Below are 16963 nucleotides of genomic sequence, written 5' to 3'. Positions count from 1 at the left end.
TGACACGATGAAGACCCTTAAAGAAGTAGGCTTTTAGTTACCCAGAACAGAACGGTGGCTGCAGAGAGGGAGTAGCGAGCACATCTGCTGTGGATGGTTAGATACGGCTCCATTTCCTGGGAGATTCATTCAGTCACTTGTTTAATTGGAAAACAGCGTTTATAATGTGTGAATGCAGCTTAAAGGGCACCTGAGTGATCTTGTTTAACCTTCTGTTGGTGCACTTGATCTCAAACTCTGGGCGGATCTGAAGCTGTTGCTGCTCCTCCTCAAAGTCCACCAAATCCCATTCGTACTCCAGTCGGGCCTGACGCCGCTTCCAGAACTCCAGAAACAAAGTCACTGCAAAAACAGATTCTTTATGGAAACATTTTGTCATTTACTGAATTTTGCTTTGATCAGATCACTTTTGCTGGTGAAGGTTCTTGATCATCCAGGTCATGGTAATTCAAAAGCCTTCGAATGAAGGTAACTGGACTTCTTTGGCTTCTTCAAGACGTTTTGCTTCATATCCAAGAAGCTTTTTGGTATTTGGACATCTCGCCTCTGGCCAACAGCATCGTTGATGTTTTATCTCCACAAATAACACAAGCCTGGAGGAGTTCCGCTGTGTGGTGGACTTGCTAATGCTAACGGTTAGCTCTACTCGCCGAGACATTCTCTGCTGTTTCCTGGACACTAAACCAACAACAGCCTTCCCGGTCGCGAGTCAAAACGGGTGAATCCATGAACGTTAAGTGACAGTGTGAAGGAGATCTGTCAGGATTTTCTAATCCTAGAGTGGCACCTTCTATTTTCTATCAGAGTCTAATGCAGGAGATAGCTGTAGGAGACTATTTTCATGTTCAACCTGCATGTTAAACAGAGTGACCCATTATAATCAGAAATAATAGGTAAAAAATGGTTCCGAGTTCAGATAGCATGACTCTTTTGGCTTCAGAACCACATCAATGCTCTGAAAGGGTCAATTGGATGGAAGCAGCAGCAAAAAGAGAAATGTTTCAGCGTAAAAAGGTTTAATTGGGATAATTTGTTCCTGGAGGATTTGACGAGTTTCCTGAAAAAGAGACTGGCACTTACCCCAAATCCCCATAAATATGGCGAAGAACACCGTTCCCTCATTATCAAACAGATGGGATTGCTGGGAGAGAAAAAGACAGAGAAGGAAGCCTGATAATTAGAGATGTCTGCATAAAACATCTGGAAGCTGCATCAGTGTAAGAGAAAGGTGATTATATGTACTTTTGGAGTCAATGAAAATAAAAGATATAAATAAATAAACCACCAGCTAGCTCCCCACGGGGATGGGTCAAATGCGGAGATGAATTTCACCAGAGTGTGATGACCAGTGCAACTTTTACTTTTGACTTTAACTAATTCTGCATTCTTTACTAATTGCATGAAAGCTGATTCCTACTGGTGGTATACTGCATGTGCATTACATAACAAATAAAATTCACTTAGATTTAACATTATAATGGAAGAATTACCCATGATGAGAGGCACGTGGAGTTGAGCTTCCAGAAAGGACACTTCTTGTCACAAAGAGGGCACATCAATATGCTGCCTCCAACCTCAGCGTCACATATTTCTTTACTGATATAGAAACAAACTTAAGTTTAAACAATTCTAAATGTTTTCCACACATCAATAAATCAACAATAATGCTGTGTTAACCTTTAAAACGGATGCATTTTCACAGAAGCTTGCAGCTAACCATGTGGCCACAGCTGCGGGGTTTCCAGGTTTGACCTTTTTCATAATTTTGTGTTATTTCACTCAGAACTGATGACAAATGATCAGGTGACTTTAGGAAGTCACAGCTGCAGAATATCTGAGTTGCTAGAAGAGCACAATAAAAAAAAAACATCCTTGCAGAGCATGCATTAAAGTTTTCAACTTGAAACACATTTGTCGTCGTCTTCCTCCGCTCATCCGGGTCCGGGTCGCGGGGGCAGCATCCCAATTAGGGAGCTCCAGACCGTCCTCTCCCTGGCCACCTCCACCAGCAGGACCCCAAGGCGTTCCCGGACCAGATTGGAGACGTAACCTCTCCAACGTGTCCTGGGTCGACCCGGGGGCCTCCTGCCAGCAGGACATGCCTGAAACACCTCCCCGGGGAGGCGTCCAGGAGGCGTCCTGACCAGATGCCCAAACCACCTCAACTGGCTCCTTTCGATCCGGAGGAGCAGCGGTTCTACTCCGAGTCCTTCCCGGATGTCCGAGCTCCTCACCCTATCTCTGAGGCTGAGCCCGGCCACTCTACGGAGGAAACTCATTTCGGCCGCTAGCATCCGCGATCTCGTTCTTTCGGTCATTACCCAAAGCTCATGACCATAGGTGAGGATTGAGACGTAGATCGACCGGTAAATCGAGAGCCTGGCTTTCTGGCTCAGCTCCCTCTTCACCACGACAGATCGGCTCAGCGTCCGCATCACTGCAGATGTCGAACCAATCCGCCTGCCGATCTCCCGATCCCTCCTACCCTCACTCGTGAACAAGACCCCGAGATACTTAAACTCCTCCACTTGAGGTAGGACCTCTCCCCCGGCCCGGAGTTGGCAAGCCACCCTTTTCCAGCAGCTTCACACTCGGCCGTGAACCTACCCAGCAAGAGCTGAAGGTCAGAGCTGGATGAAGCTAGGAGGACCACATCATCCGCAAAAAGCAGAGACGAGATTCTCCTGCCACCAAACTCGACACACTCCACACCACGGCTGCGCCTAGGAATTCTGTCCATAAAGGTCATGAACAGAACCGGTGACAAAGGGCGGCCCTGGCGGAGTCCAACCCTCACTGGGAACAGGTCCGACTTACTGCCGGCTATGTGGACCAAACTCACGCTCCTCTGGTAAAGGGACTGAATGGCCCTTAACAGAAAGCCACCCACCCCATACTCCTGGAGCGTCCCCAGGAGTGAAACACATTTGTTTCTGAAATATTCACATTTTCGAGCTTCTTTCCCTGAAACATTTTAGATTTCGGCATTAAGCAATGGAGCTACTGAACACATTTTAATCTAGAAGCCAAGTGGAAGTGGAGACTGTTGGAAACGTTAAACCTTAAATGTGAATCCAATAATATTAAAACAAATTCTAGTAAAAGGAACTCTGTGTTTTAATACAGAAAAGGGAGTTCAGTTAAACCAACAAACCATGATTTAGCTCAACGTTTGAGAAAAACGACTAAAAACGTAGCTGTCGAGCCAACAGCTAGCCAGATCTGGGTCCTAACGTGCATTATTGCAGCCTCTATCTCAAACATAACAGCGTTTGTTCTGCAAATGTTATTTTTTAAATATTTACACCATCATTCTTTAGTTTAACACAGTTAATCCTGCAGAAATAATCTTGCTGGAAATATCCCAAGCTGCACCAGAGACAGATGCAGCAAATAACTCCAGAACGGTGTTAAAAACGGTGTAAGGCTAACATATTCATAATGAACCATCATGAAATGTTAGCATGAGAGTCGAAAACAGACAGCCTGTGTGACAGCGTCAGAGGGTTAGGGTTCTTGTTCATGAACTGTGGAACACTGATGGGCTACTCAGAGTCCTGTGTCATATCACCAGTGTTGGGAGTAACGCCGTTTAAGGATAACGGCGTTACTAACGGCGTTCTTTTTTAGGTAACGGAATAATCTAATTAATGACTTTTCCCACTGTTGCAACGCCGTTACGGTTACTGGGGACGGAAGGTTGTGCGTTACTATGTGCTTGTCGAATGTTGAGCAACAGTGTGAGGCTTTCTGACCGCCACACTTCAGCTGCAGCCAGGGAGGGAGAGGTGTCGGTAACGCACTTGCAAACACGATGATGATTGGCCGGGTGGCCGGAGACCCTCAGTGTTCTCACTGTCACTGCCTGCTGTAGACCCAACAGTGCAGTGATGGGAATAACGCCGTTTAAAATAACCACGTTAATAAAAAAAATATTTTCTCCTGTAACGAGCAAACTAATTAATTACCGTCTTCTTTTATCAAAACGTCGTTTCAGTTAGTGATAAGGAAATGCGTGCGTTAAGCAGCGCGGTGTGTTGAAGCTGTCATCGGCTGATCAGGAGCTAAAGAGGTAGATGTTTTCATCCAAGAGCATCACGGCACAGCACGTTAAAAGGTCACTGTGTGATATTTAACAAGACCCCAATCAGCTAAAATTTAAAATTGCAAATAGAAACACCTGTAAAGGTTCCCGAGCCTTTAGATGGTGAAGTGGGCTCACCTGATGAGGTTCAGAGGTTGCACGGCTGCAGCAGCGAATCTGCGGGTCTGCAGCCGTGCCCTTCTTAGCGTGACAGCGGGATGTCCCGAAGGTCCGCTCACCTGTTCACCGCTCAGATGTCCTGATCTTCTACCTTCCTAGATCATCCAGCTGTAACCTGTTCCTGATCATGTCTTTAGTCCCGCTGTAACTCTGATGCATCAGTCTCAGATGTCATGGAGCTCAGGTGTTATTAGAACTACCTGTGTGTGTTCACCACCCAGCTTCAGCTCTTCTGTGGTTGGGTCTGACCCAAGTTAGTAAATGTGAGTCCTCCATCAGGCTTGTGCCTCTTCTAGTGTCATTTTAAAGGATTTTATTTATTTATTTAACCGTTACTAGATTAGTAGCAACAGAAATGCTGCTAAAAACACACAATTATGTGAAGCTGGAAAAATTAAAATGCTGTGCAAAATTACATTCATTTCTGCAATTTAACTAGACCGAGAGACCATTTAAAGGCTCGGGAACCTTTACAGGTGTTTCTATTTGCAATTTTAAATTTTAGCTGATTGGGGTCTTGTTGAATATCACACCTTTTAATAGTCTAGATTAGTGTAATGCTCCTGTTAGTAGTTCCTCCTGTTAAGTGCTTATTTATTTAAATTATTCAGGTTTATAAAAAACATTTGGACACACATTTCATTATGTTGCAGTCATTAGTCATTTATATTTCACTATTGTAGTAATTCTTGCATTCTTTAATGAAAAAAGTAACTAAGTAGTTATTCTTCTTGGTAATTAGTTACTTTTATAATCTTGTAACTCAGTTAGTAACTGAGTTACTTTTTTGACAAAGTAATCAGTAACTATAACTAATTACTTTTCTAAAGTAACGTTCCCAACACTGCATATCACCAATCAACTGCTATCTAGCTGAACAGTGCAACGTTTTTAAATCCTTATAAAAATTAGAAGTTGACTTGAGCCGATTTAAAAGTCCAAAAACATCCTGAACACCTGTTAAAGACAGTGATTTGTATTTCTGATGATGCAAAATGAAGTTTTACTGTGAGGTTTTCATTTCCCTGGGGTTACCGACCTGGACACGTTGTCGTCATAGCTGAGAACTCCGTAAGTGAAGCATATGAGACCTATGATGGCTGCGAAGAAAAGCATCTCGGTGTAGAAACCCAGCCAGGCAAAGTAGATGCCGATCTTTTCTCCGTAGTACTTCCTGCAGAAAGCGCGTGACGCCATGAAGAGATGCTTGTGTGAGATGCTTCTCTGTAGTTATGCTGCTATAGGCTTAGACTGCTGGAGGACACACTGACCACTTTTCACACTTTACTACTTTCTTCTACAATCTGCTCTTTAACTGTATTACTTTCTGCAACTTCAGCTGTTAACTTTATTTTCTCTCTAAGTGTTTTTATCCCCAGAGGAAGCTACAATGATGTTCTGCTCAGCTGTGGTGGCCTCATGGAGGGGGCCATCGACTAGCACACTGCTGCTAACCACTAAAACATTCTCCGTCTCCTGATAATAACTTTTTGCTTTCCTTGACGTTGGATGTGCTACTGCTAGTTTATCTGTTTAATTATAGATCCACTAGGATAAATACAATAAAGTTTATCTCTCACCAAATAGAATATTTACTAAGACATCACAATATAACTATAGACACATTACTTGTCTTTGTGTGTGCGTGCGTGTGCGTGTGTGTGTGTGTGTGTGTGTGTGTGTGTGTGTGTGTGTGTGTGTGTGTGTGTGTGTGTGTGTGTGTGTGTGTGTGTGTGTGTGTGTGTGTGTGTGTGTGTGTGTGTCTGCTCTGTCTTCTCGATCCCCAGTGAGTCGTGGAGGATGGCTGCTTATACTGAGCCAGGATCCTCTGGAGGTTTCTTCCTGTTAAAAGGGTGTTTTTCTCTCCACTGTCGCTTTATGCTTGCTTAGTAAGAGGATTGCTGTATAGTCACTGACACTAGTCAGTGACTTGATGCAATTTGCTGGGTTCCTTATATAGGAAACATTATTTCTGATTGGCTTAATGAACTGACCTGAATTGGAATGTTTATTATGTGAAGTGCCTTGAGACGACTCTTGTCGTGATTTGGCGCTATATAAATAAACTTGAATTGAATTGAATTGCAGAAGGCAGCGGCTGTGTTTAGATGAAGTGGGCTCACCTGATGAGGTTCAGAGGTTGCTCCTTGTAGAAGCAGAGGAACCTCGCCCAGTGCTTGTACAGGTTGTAGCGCTCGCTCTCAGGCTCCGAGTTTCTGGCTTTTTTCCAGTATCGACCCTGAAAATGAACAAAACCAACACTGAAACATCCACTACAGTTTAAACTACTAAATAGTTTTTTTATTCAAAGTTTTACTGATAACATAATTATTTCAAAACGTTAGGAGCACTGAGTAGATCAAAGGTAACATTTGACGCGTGAGCCACATAACTCACATCATGGAGAGGGAAGGCCGCTGTGTAGGTGCCGTTGCTGAGTAATCGTTTAATTCCCGTCTTCTCCCTGTCTTTCCGACCTTCGCTGTAGTACGGACAATGAGCCAGGATGTAGTACACCTCAGAAAAAGAAAGACAGTCATTCACGTTATTGTCTCGTTGTCAAAATACAAAGCAACCACAGAAATATTCCATGATGGGAACGTTTCCATCTGAAGCATCATCATCCAGAAAACACCAAAACTTCACGTACTTGAGGCGATTCCTTAGACACTTACGATTCTGTTCCTCGTGGACGGTGGGAAGAAAGTGCTTTTGTCGCTGATGAGGAAGAATTCGACCTTGTTCTTGTCGAAGGGTGAGGTGAAATAATCCGGCTGTGGGTGAATTATGCTGTCTGGCAGACGGAACGGGCACGAGAGGAACTCGAGCGGCACCTCCCTACCGTGAGGAAAGTCGCTCTCTTTGAAAGGAACTTTAATCTTCAAGATATCGGCGTATTTGGCGAGGACATTCCACGGAGCGTGGATCTTCAGGAAATAAGTCTTATGGTCTTTGGAGTCCTGATTGTAAAATACAGGAGAGAATCCAAACTGTGGTGTGTTTGTGCCATGAAATAAATCAGATGTACCTCTACATGCCGCTCACTAGGTGGCAGCATTGCGTTTCTTACAGATTTGTCCTCTGTCTCCAGCTCCAGACCTTCTTTCTCAAGGTTGGCCTCAAACTCCCTCCTCCTCTCCTGAGGACAAACATAAAACCACAAGCATTTGAGCCGCACACACACTCTAAGCTTCATTCATGTAAAGAGAAAGCTCAACAGCTAGAGCTGATGGGCGAACCACAGCATCAAAACACACAACATACCAACGCCAGGATTTAAGTAACACACATCAAACAAATAAAACAAATTTTAGAGTTACAGTTGTCCTTCTGCCAGTTTAAAACCCATATTATTGTGTTTTGTGTGATTATAGATGTGTTGAATAAAATAGAAATGTTCCCTCAAGCTGTTTTTCCTACTAGTTTCTGCTTTTTTTGTCTGTATACTAAAGAGAAATTCAAAACGTGTCTTTAAAACAGGCTGCTTGAAGGAAAGTATTAAAAGTCGATTCTAAGTTGATTTAAAACTAGCCTCTTCATGATAAATTATAGTTATTTGTATTGCACTATAAGCACCTACCTTATTAATTATGTTAAATTTAATAGTATTTCATAATTTTTGGAGTTTTTATTTGATTTGATTTGATTCTAAAGCACATTTCTAGTTTTCTTCCATTAACATTCACCATCAACCAGCTCTTCCTGTGTAGCATACTCTAATAATAATAAAAATGATGATGATGATGATGATAGGGGGCAGCAGTAGCTCAAGAGGTAGGTTGTCCAGTAATTGGAAGGTTGCAGGATCGGCTCCAGACAGAGAATCTGCTGTTGTGTCCTTGGGCAAGGCACTCCAACCCACCTTGCCTGCTGGTGGTGGTGGAGGGACCGGTGGTGGCTGTGTTCAGCAGCCTCGCCTCTGTCAGTGCACCCCAGGACAGCTGTGGCTACACCGTAGCTCATCACCACCAGTGTGTGAATGATAAACTGTAGCGTAAAGCGCTTTGGAGTCCTCTGACTCTGAAAGGCGCTACACAAGCGAGGGTCATTTATCAATAATAATAATAATAATAATAATAACGCATATTGGAATGTTGTTAAGAGACAAGAAAAAACTGTTTTATAAATTTTCATGGTAGCTTTAAAAAGGAAAGAAAAAGCAATGAGTGCATAATTTAAAACATCTTTGTTTTCTGGTCTTTCACACATCCAAGTATTAATGAGGTGATTTCTACAGCTTATAGTGTTTTATCCTAGCCTGGCAAGCCAACCTATATAAGTTTGATTTACTGTAGTCAGTCCATTAACAGCTCTTAATTATGGGCCGGGATCTACCGTTTTCTTTCAAACTGTCCCCACATGCTATTGGATAACAAACAACGTGACATACTCACCGCTACAGATGTCAGTCAACGAGGCAGTTCCACCATACTCCATCAAAAAAGTGCAAATAGATCCTTTTTCTAAATAAACTTAAGTGTCTCTATCTGCGCTTCACTCAAAGAAAAGCCCGAATCAAAAAAATCCTGAGTTGAAGCCAAAGCCGTTTCAAACGAGCATTCACTGACCTGCCGTCTACCAAGTGCTGTGATTGGCCCACCAAACCAATAGAGCTATGATTGGATTGCTACAGAATTTTGGCCATCTTGGCTTTCAGTAACATCCCGCCCACCTGGCTGATATACCGCTTTGGATGTCAGTCAACTGGGCAGTCCGTCATTACGTCGCAGAAGAAAACCTAAAAAACGTTAAACTATAGATCCCTTATCTCAATAAACGCTGCGATTGGTCGGCACCAATCGTGGCCAAGCCTGCGAAGACTCTTCACAAAGTAAAGTCAGGGTTGTTCTGTTGAAATTTTAACATTTGTATTTTATCACAGACCTCACATGACTTCAGAAACTGAAACACATCACAGATTTTCTTTGTTCCTTTTCTGGGTACAGATTGTGTAATACCGTCAGCTGCATCTAAAAGTGCAGAGTGGTAAAAAAATACTTGTTTGAAAATCCTCGTGTGACTTTTTTGTTACCTGTTTTCTCTCATCTTTGTCGTCTATGTAAGACAAGACAAAGTCTATTCTGCGTACTCCGTCCCTGAAGAACACCGTGTCTCTGTTTGGCTGCAGCTTGTCTGTCTGCAGGAAGACAAAAGAAAAGAAAATGTCAGAAAACAGAGTGACTCCCTTTTTGTAACTGCCTTGTTTTCTCATTATTTCAGCTCGGTTATCTTGCAACAGTCTTTTATTCTCTTGCTTTGTTGTTGATTACTTAGTTTTATACTTTATTGCTACTATTGGTATTTTCATTCTCTGAAGTCACATGGCCAGTCATGTGACTTCCTGCCAGCTTAACTGAGGCGGCTGAAATTGATTATACTAGGAAGTAAGAAGACCACCAAACATTTTTTTTTGTCCTGACAAAGACCAATAAAGACATTTCAGTAATTATATTAAGGTGTTAAGAGACTAACGCACAGCAAAGAAACAATGGGCCTTCCCCACTAACATCAGCCCCAAACTGCCCGGATAACCCCAGCCAGCCCCAGTTGATTCCACCCTTGCGTCCTTCAATTGCGCGATCCCGACCAGGGGTGCGAGTGCGTAGGGTGTCCTGATTCTCAAGTGCAGAAGTTAATCACACCCCTTTTGCACTCAAGTCTGCATCGATGCAGACTTGAGTGCAATGTATTACCCACAATCCATTGCTGTGGGAGAAAAGGCTCAAGTTCCTTTTCTGAAAATGTGTATTTTCTAATGAAAGGAGTTCCTTTTAGGATGATTAGTTGATGCGCTGAAACTTTTAGACCAAACAGTAATGAATATAAATGAATTTCAAATAATTTCTTGGTTGTTTGTTTGAAAGTTGTTAATAAATGTTTTTAAAACATTTATCACAGCAACCAGCATCCCGGTATGCACTGCGGTCGATGACGCTATGCTCCCTGTCTAAATTCGGCTTTTATTTGCACACTTGTATGGCGAACTCGAAGCCTTACTGCACACTTTCTCAAAGTGCACTTTGCTGTAGACCGCAGAGCGCAGTGCAAGTATTGAGATTGGGCCAGAGACCTTCTCTCCTCCTAGGAATTGAGTGTGATAATGAATTGCACATGCTGTAAGTCCACTGTGCTGATTCTACCCACAAATTGGAGGCTCCCCCTAATGAGAGGCGTCAATTTTAGCCAGCCTGTCAGTCAGCAGCGGGTGTGTCGGCCCTCGTCAGCCGGAAGCAAACCACTTCAGGAAGAGGGCTGAAAAGCAGTCCTGTTGCACCCTGAGAAAAGACAGGCTATGCTAACGTGGACTCTCTCTCTGCTATCCAGACCATGCGGAGCCGATGCTAGTGGGGAAGGTTTCACTTTTGGGTTTACTAACTGGACACTAGAGGGTGCTAGAAGCAAGCCAAAACTTCAAAGTCTCCTTTTAAACTATGCTTCTTGTCACAGATTTTGCGTTGTAATCTGTCAGAATTTGTTTTCATTTTCCACCACATGACAGTCTAGGATGAGCTGTGCTCACTCTCCAGTTAGGAAACGTCTGTCAGCACATGCCCGTGGCTGATGGCTAGAGGTCAGTAAGCTGCTAAATAGTCTCTGTTCTCACTTTAGGGCAGAACAAGTGGCAGAAACGCAGCAATCAAAAAAAGCTAATTCCAACATCACATTAGACACAAAACCTTTTTTTTTTTTTTGCTTTCTAGTTCCACAATGAATGGATTTTTAACGTACTAATAATTAAAGTATATACACTATAATTTAGATTTTTATCATTAGTGTTAAAAACCTTCTTCTGCATTCCTGCACACAGCAGAGGAAAACCAGGCAGACAGAACACAGTCTGCTGGGTTTTATTTCTTTATTTATTTAGTCTCACTGCTGAAGACATGAGAGGAGCTCTTTGAGAACCATGAGTCTTGTGACTCAGCAATTAGAGTAAAGAATTAAAAAACAGGCTCAGGCTGTTTAAACTGCTAAAGACGTATGAAGAAACAAGACGATGGCTAACAAAGCGTAATAAATTAGAACCTAGAAACTTCAGCGTCACTTTTAGAATTTAGAATAATAAAAGATCAAGATGAGTTAGAAAAAAAAACTACAAAGATCAGGTGTCTTCAACCTGCTCCACCCTCTCTGCTGGTGAAGCCGATTCAGAAAGAAATGAGGGCAGCAATGTTGTTGTGACTGTGGTGTTGCTAAGCAACCAGCAGGGATACAGGAAGTTTCAACATCCTGACAAAACAAACTGTTGTTTATTACATTAAAACAACAACAAGAATAATTTTTTATTCAGCCCAAACAAGCAGTTTTCCTCTAGATATAAGAAAGCCGTCCTTCAGCTCCTGAATGAAAACACAACCTCATATTTACTCTACATCGTAGAAAAACATCACATTCTTTCACCTCTGTCACCATTCTATATTTAACCCTCCCCTCTAGTGAATGAAATTAGGATTATGGGTACTTGACTTACTTCGGTTTGTTCAGCCAGCGAAGCCGTCTCTGATAACAATGAACCGACTCCATTTCTTCTGCTTTCATCTAAAAAATAAATACACATAAAACAGTTTAAAGTAACAACAGATATGGTTTTAAAATTAAGCTAGAGCTGTAACACTGATCTCAGTGAATGTTGAGTCAGAAGCTTGACCAGTTTCATATTTGACACTACTCTGCAGCCCTCTGCTGACCCAAAATGACACTAGATAGTTTTGTGGAGCGAGTAGGTGTCCTAGGGGGCGCTCTTTACCTGCTTTCAGTGTTGCCAACTGTTTTTTACTGAAAGTAGCTGAAGTTTCCCCCAAAAGTCGCTAGATGTCGCCAGATGACGCCACGTGCTAATTTACATTTTGCTGACATCATCACGCCACATTGGCGTTCATTTTCCCGATAGCATCTAAAAGATATATATGTATAGGACTAAAAGGGAGGGAAATAAAAACTATATTATGTGTTAAAGTTATTAATTAGTATGATTAAAATGGCCCAAATTGCTTTGATATGTACAATTAATTCCAAAAGTGTCTGGTGTGGTGATCCAATCAGTGCTGTTGTAGGATTTAACTCAGACCTCCTGCTCTCTTCATTCTCACAGACATTTTCCTAAAAAGCAGTTTTTTTACACCTCCTAGTTTGTGTTTTCTCTCCATTGTGATAATAACGGTGCACCGAGCAAAAGGGAGCAGGTGTCTCAAGGTATAACCATCCCTGTGTCACTGAAGGAAATTCAGATGAGGCACAGAGCTGCGTGTGTAAACGGGACGGTAGTTGAAACTCCCGTTGACTTCATTTGCCAAATGCAGGAAAAGCCAAAGTGTCTGACGGCTGCAGAACCAGAGATCGCAGGTTGACGCCTGCGCCGTCTCTAGTAGAAGCGTGAGCCTGGAGCAGCAGCAGACGTAAATCGGCGGTCTCCAGCTCTGCAACTGTACCTTTATCCTCGGCGAATCAGCCCGGCCGAAAACGGTTTATGATTGGTCAGTCCTCGTGCACATGTGCACATTATCGTTCTCTTTGGGTTGTGTTTTGTTTGTTCCCTCCTCTCTCTCCCTCATGATCTGCATCTGCGTCTTCCTTCATGTGTCTCCTGATGTTTCTCCATCCCTCTCAAGATTCCCTTCTGTCTCATAGCGCCCTCATGTGTCCTTTGTCTGCATCTCATTTATGTGCCTTCTGTTTGTAGGCCTTCATATCATTCCCTCAGGTCCGGTGTTCATTTAGTCATCCTCAGCCCCTCCAGTTGTAGCTCCAGCCTCTTGTTCCCCAGCTCAGTATATGAGTGTATTAGTGTATGTATGTGTGTGTGAGTTTATGTGTGTGTCTGTGTGTGTGTGAGCCCTTCCCTCTGTCTTTAGGTTTAGGTTTATTTGCCCTCCTCTGTTTCTGTTTTCCCATTTAGATAATTATATTCACCTGTCTTCCCTCCAGCCCTCACTCCACACACCTGCTGCCATTTTCCTTAATTACCTCCCTCTGTGTTTATAAGCCTTGTCTTGTCACTCTGTGGTTGTTGGTTCATTGTCTTGGTCAGCGTTGTTTTGTCACCAGTCTCCAGTCTTTAGTCTCTAGTTTCAGTCTTTAGGTCTCTGCTCAGAAGGCGAGCTTTTGGATTTTGGTCTTAGTTTAGTTATTGGGTTTTTGCCTTTGCCCCTTGGATTTTTACTTTTTAACCGCTCCTGCCTGTGTGTTCTGGATTTCCTGCACCTTGGGTCCAAACCTCCTGCTCTCAGCGTGACAGAATAGTAACTCATATTTGTAGAACTTAAAATGTATGCTTATGTTTAAAACCCAGGATTTTATTTATGTTTTTGTATCAAACTTTTTGTAAACTGAAGGAAATAATTTGATTATGTAAACTTTAGACATATCTGATGCTGTAATAAATCTAAAATGTTTCTTAATTTAAATATGAAGAGGCTTTGCTTCTTTTTGAAAGATTTGCTAAAGAGCAAGTCAACCCCTACCAAAGTATTACTCCACTCCCACTTTCTGTTTGAAAAATGCAACCAGTGCTGTTGCCTAGCAGACCGAGAGGGCGGAGCAGCTGACAAATACACACACACAGGCTCACAACGACATTGTGACATCATATGGTACCAGCTAACTTTCTAGGGTGCCTCTTAGCCAATAGCGATGGCAGATTTAAATTCAAATGCAGTGCAGAGTTTTTACCTGACAACGGTATAACACTGACAGTTTTAGGCAGAAAATTTAAATTTTAACTAAAATGCACGTAAGTGTGAAAACTATTGACTACACGAGTCTGCAGTACGATTAGACGCACATTTATATAGTTTGTCAGGAAAAAAAGTTGATTTGGGGGTGACTTGCTCTTTAATTAACATAGTTTTCATTTTATAGGAAACCCCAAATAATCAATGTCAAATCCATTTCTTTTAGAGTATACAGCAATAACATCTTTATTCAGAACTATTATCAAACTGTATTTATGCTCCAGTTTTCTTGATTTCATGACTTATGGAACTTTATTTTCTGAAAAAGCCGCCATCGTAGTCTTCCTCCGGTTATTCGGGTCCGGGTCGCGGGGGCAGCATCCCAAGTAGGGATCTCCAGACCGTCCTCTTCCCGGCTACCTCCCCCAGCTCCTCCGGCAGGACCCCAAGGCGTTCCCGGACCAGATTGGAGATGTAACATCTCCAACTCGGAGAGGACATGCCCGAAACACCTCCCCAGGGAGGCGTCCAGGAGGCATCCTGACCAGATGCCCAAACCACCTCAACTGACTCCTTTCGATCCGGAGGAGCAGCGGTTCTACTGAAAAAGCTTTTCATGTTATTGTAATTTGGGGTAAAACAGTGTCTACTGTCAGAATTTTCTCTTCTCAAAGTTATCAAACTAAAAGTCTTGAAAGAAGAGTGTGGGGTCCTTTTTTTAAAACCAAACCATGTTAATCAACATCCTCTTGAGTGATGTTTGCGTCTCACTGAGGAGTGGATCAGGAAGTTTGTAGCTAATTTGGGAGCTGACCGATGCAGCTGGATGCCTTCTGCTTATCTGGTTTTGTGTCTTGCCGTCATTGAGGAAGCTGCATGAACTGAGTGTGTCCATTTGTTTGAAAAACCTAGTAGGGAACAAACTCTAAGGAGAAAGACGCAGAACCTTTTTTCCTGTTTCGCCTCCACTGAGAGGTAAAAACCCAACAATCTTCTCCAGTGATCCCAGAGACAGACGCGGTCATTTAGCTGAGCCGGTGTAAACTCTCTCATGTTAGATGTGTGGTGTACTGGAGGGAAAAAAGCACTTAAAACCTCTTTGTCTCGTGCAGATTAACTAACTGAGTAAAAATCAATGTGACTGCAGGTGTCTCAGACAGCCTCAGAGAGTGCAACTTTTAAAAATCCTCCGATTATGGGGCAGCTGAGAGAGGAGAAACACACATTTAACAGGATGACACAACATTCCAGCAGACTGCCGACTGTGGCAAAGGCAATGAGCTCATGCTCTGCTCACTGCCCGCTTTCCCAGGAATCCTGAACAGTGGGAGAGCAGCACTTCCTTTGGAAGGAGGAGGGAGGGGGCTGCGTGAGGTCATGCAAAAAAAGTGGGCGGAGCTACAAGATGGGGGCTGCTCCGGCTTTCTGTACCCACAACATCCTACTGAAGAAAACCAAAAGAAAGGAACAGAACGGCCTTCAGGCGGCTGCAGCTTTCATCAGAAACCGCCTGACTGACAGCAGTCTGAGCCAATCAGAGCCAGACAGTCCTGGAAGTTCTCTTTGAGGTCTTCAGACTGAGGACGAAGTACAGAACTATTACTGAATCAGCTACAGGGGGAGGAACAATGCATAAAGATGACAAACGACAGCTGGCAACATGGTTGAAATGATCTTTCTTTCAGTTCCTCCGCTTTCCTTTTTAGGTCTCTCTTTGGCTTTCCTCCAACGTCACACAGCGGGCTATCAGAGGTTTGAGCAAATAGGAGCAAAGGGCCAGCAGATTACGCCAGAACTACAGAGAAACTAAAATCCCACTAAGTAGCTGCATTCTTATCTGGACACGGTTAATACGAGATGCAGCTGAGTAACTAAGTACTGTAAATTGTTGACTTAAACTTTTCCAACCCAGTTGCCTGGTTAAGTTTCTTTTTACAGACACCGAGCCGTTCTCTGGTGAGACCGCCCTCCATCAGACCAACAGATCTTTCAAAACCCTTCCAACAAGAGCAGAGGCACATTTAATCAGACTCAAAATCTAAATCAGCTCTACAACTTTAATGCCATTCGTAAAACACTTATTTATCTTTAGTTTTTTTTTTCCAGTTTCACTAAGGAATATTCAGATGTTCTCAACATTAGTCAACATTTTATTCCTGAAATAAAAGAAAAACGGAAAGGGGATTTGAAACGGTGACGAAGCTTTTGATAAAACTCCAGACCGCAGTCAGAACTCCTGCTGATTATTGATCATTTGTTAAGGATTTAGACCAAATTTTGCCCCCAGAGACAGAAGGCTGTAAAAACATGAACGTCTCTTCTTTCACTGAGCAAGACTGCATCAGAATATCTTTCTGGTAAATATTTAAATTTAAACATTTCAATTTGTAAGGAGGTGATATTATAAATACTGCCTTTCTCTTCTAAACAAAGCAAATTAAGTCAGATTTTGTTATAAAATTAAGATAAAGCTTCATTAAATGTAAATTACAATGTAAACAACTGCACCAACCACAGCAGTCCACCCACAAATACTCAGGTTTATTGACTATGAGTTACCATGGCAACACGTGCGTTCTGCTTCATCAGTTGCTGGTGGTTTGTTTGTATTTTAAACATTTCCCTCATTTTAGCATTTCACTGCAGAGCTGGAGAGACCAGATGAAACAGCTCCAGTTATAAAACTGAGACCATCACAGAATTTTTTTTTTATTATTTTCAAACAAATGTTTTGCTGTAGTTTTACGTTTTTCTGTGGTTGAGATTATCTTGGTTTGCTTTTACTGCCGTTATCTTTCTTTTCCTTTATGATTAAAGTTTGGTTGTATAGGTGGATGCAGTCTAAGGAACAATCATGGTGTTACTTTGGTCATAATAAAAGAAAACCGAAGAGTTTAGCATAATTACAGCGTAATCTCTGTAGTTATGTTTATGTTTATGTTTATGTATTTAGCAGACACTTTTGTCCAAAGCGACTTACAAGTGATAATCGGCACATTGCCCTTGAGGCTAACAACAACATAACAAC

The 16963-nt window shown here is 42.4% G+C and overlaps 1 protein-coding gene across 2 annotated transcripts in view; it reads right to left on the bottom strand.

The window, feature by feature from the left end:
* Nucleotides 1-16963, bottom strand: part of ano5b (anoctamin 5b) — a 50497-nt gene that overhangs the window by 14246 nt on the left and 19288 nt on the right. For both annotated transcript variants that reach the window (XM_054732013.2, XM_054732014.2), the window contains 11 exons: nucleotides 11736-11803; nucleotides 9297-9401; nucleotides 7335-7403; nucleotides 6940-7224; nucleotides 6662-6781; nucleotides 6388-6503; nucleotides 5304-5438; nucleotides 1491-1596; nucleotides 1081-1141; nucleotides 191-342; nucleotides 42-116 (listed from right to left, as the gene is read on the bottom strand). In XM_054732013.2, coding sequence (XP_054587988.1) covers nucleotides 42-116; nucleotides 191-342; nucleotides 1081-1141; nucleotides 1491-1596; nucleotides 5304-5438; nucleotides 6388-6503; nucleotides 6662-6781; nucleotides 6940-7224; nucleotides 7335-7403; nucleotides 9297-9401; nucleotides 11736-11803 — 1292 coding nt within the window. The remainder of the gene's footprint in view (nucleotides 1-41; nucleotides 117-190; nucleotides 343-1080; nucleotides 1142-1490; nucleotides 1597-5303; nucleotides 5439-6387; nucleotides 6504-6661; nucleotides 6782-6939; nucleotides 7225-7334; nucleotides 7404-9296; nucleotides 9402-11735; nucleotides 11804-16963) is intronic.

The sequence above is a fragment of the Nothobranchius furzeri genome, chromosome 9 (assembly GCF_043380555.1).
Source record: "Nothobranchius furzeri strain GRZ-AD chromosome 9, NfurGRZ-RIMD1, whole genome shotgun sequence".
In the NCBI taxonomy this organism is placed as follows: domain Eukaryota; kingdom Metazoa; phylum Chordata; class Actinopteri; order Cyprinodontiformes; family Nothobranchiidae; genus Nothobranchius; species Nothobranchius furzeri.
This window is presented reverse-complemented; position numbering and strand designations above follow the sequence as displayed.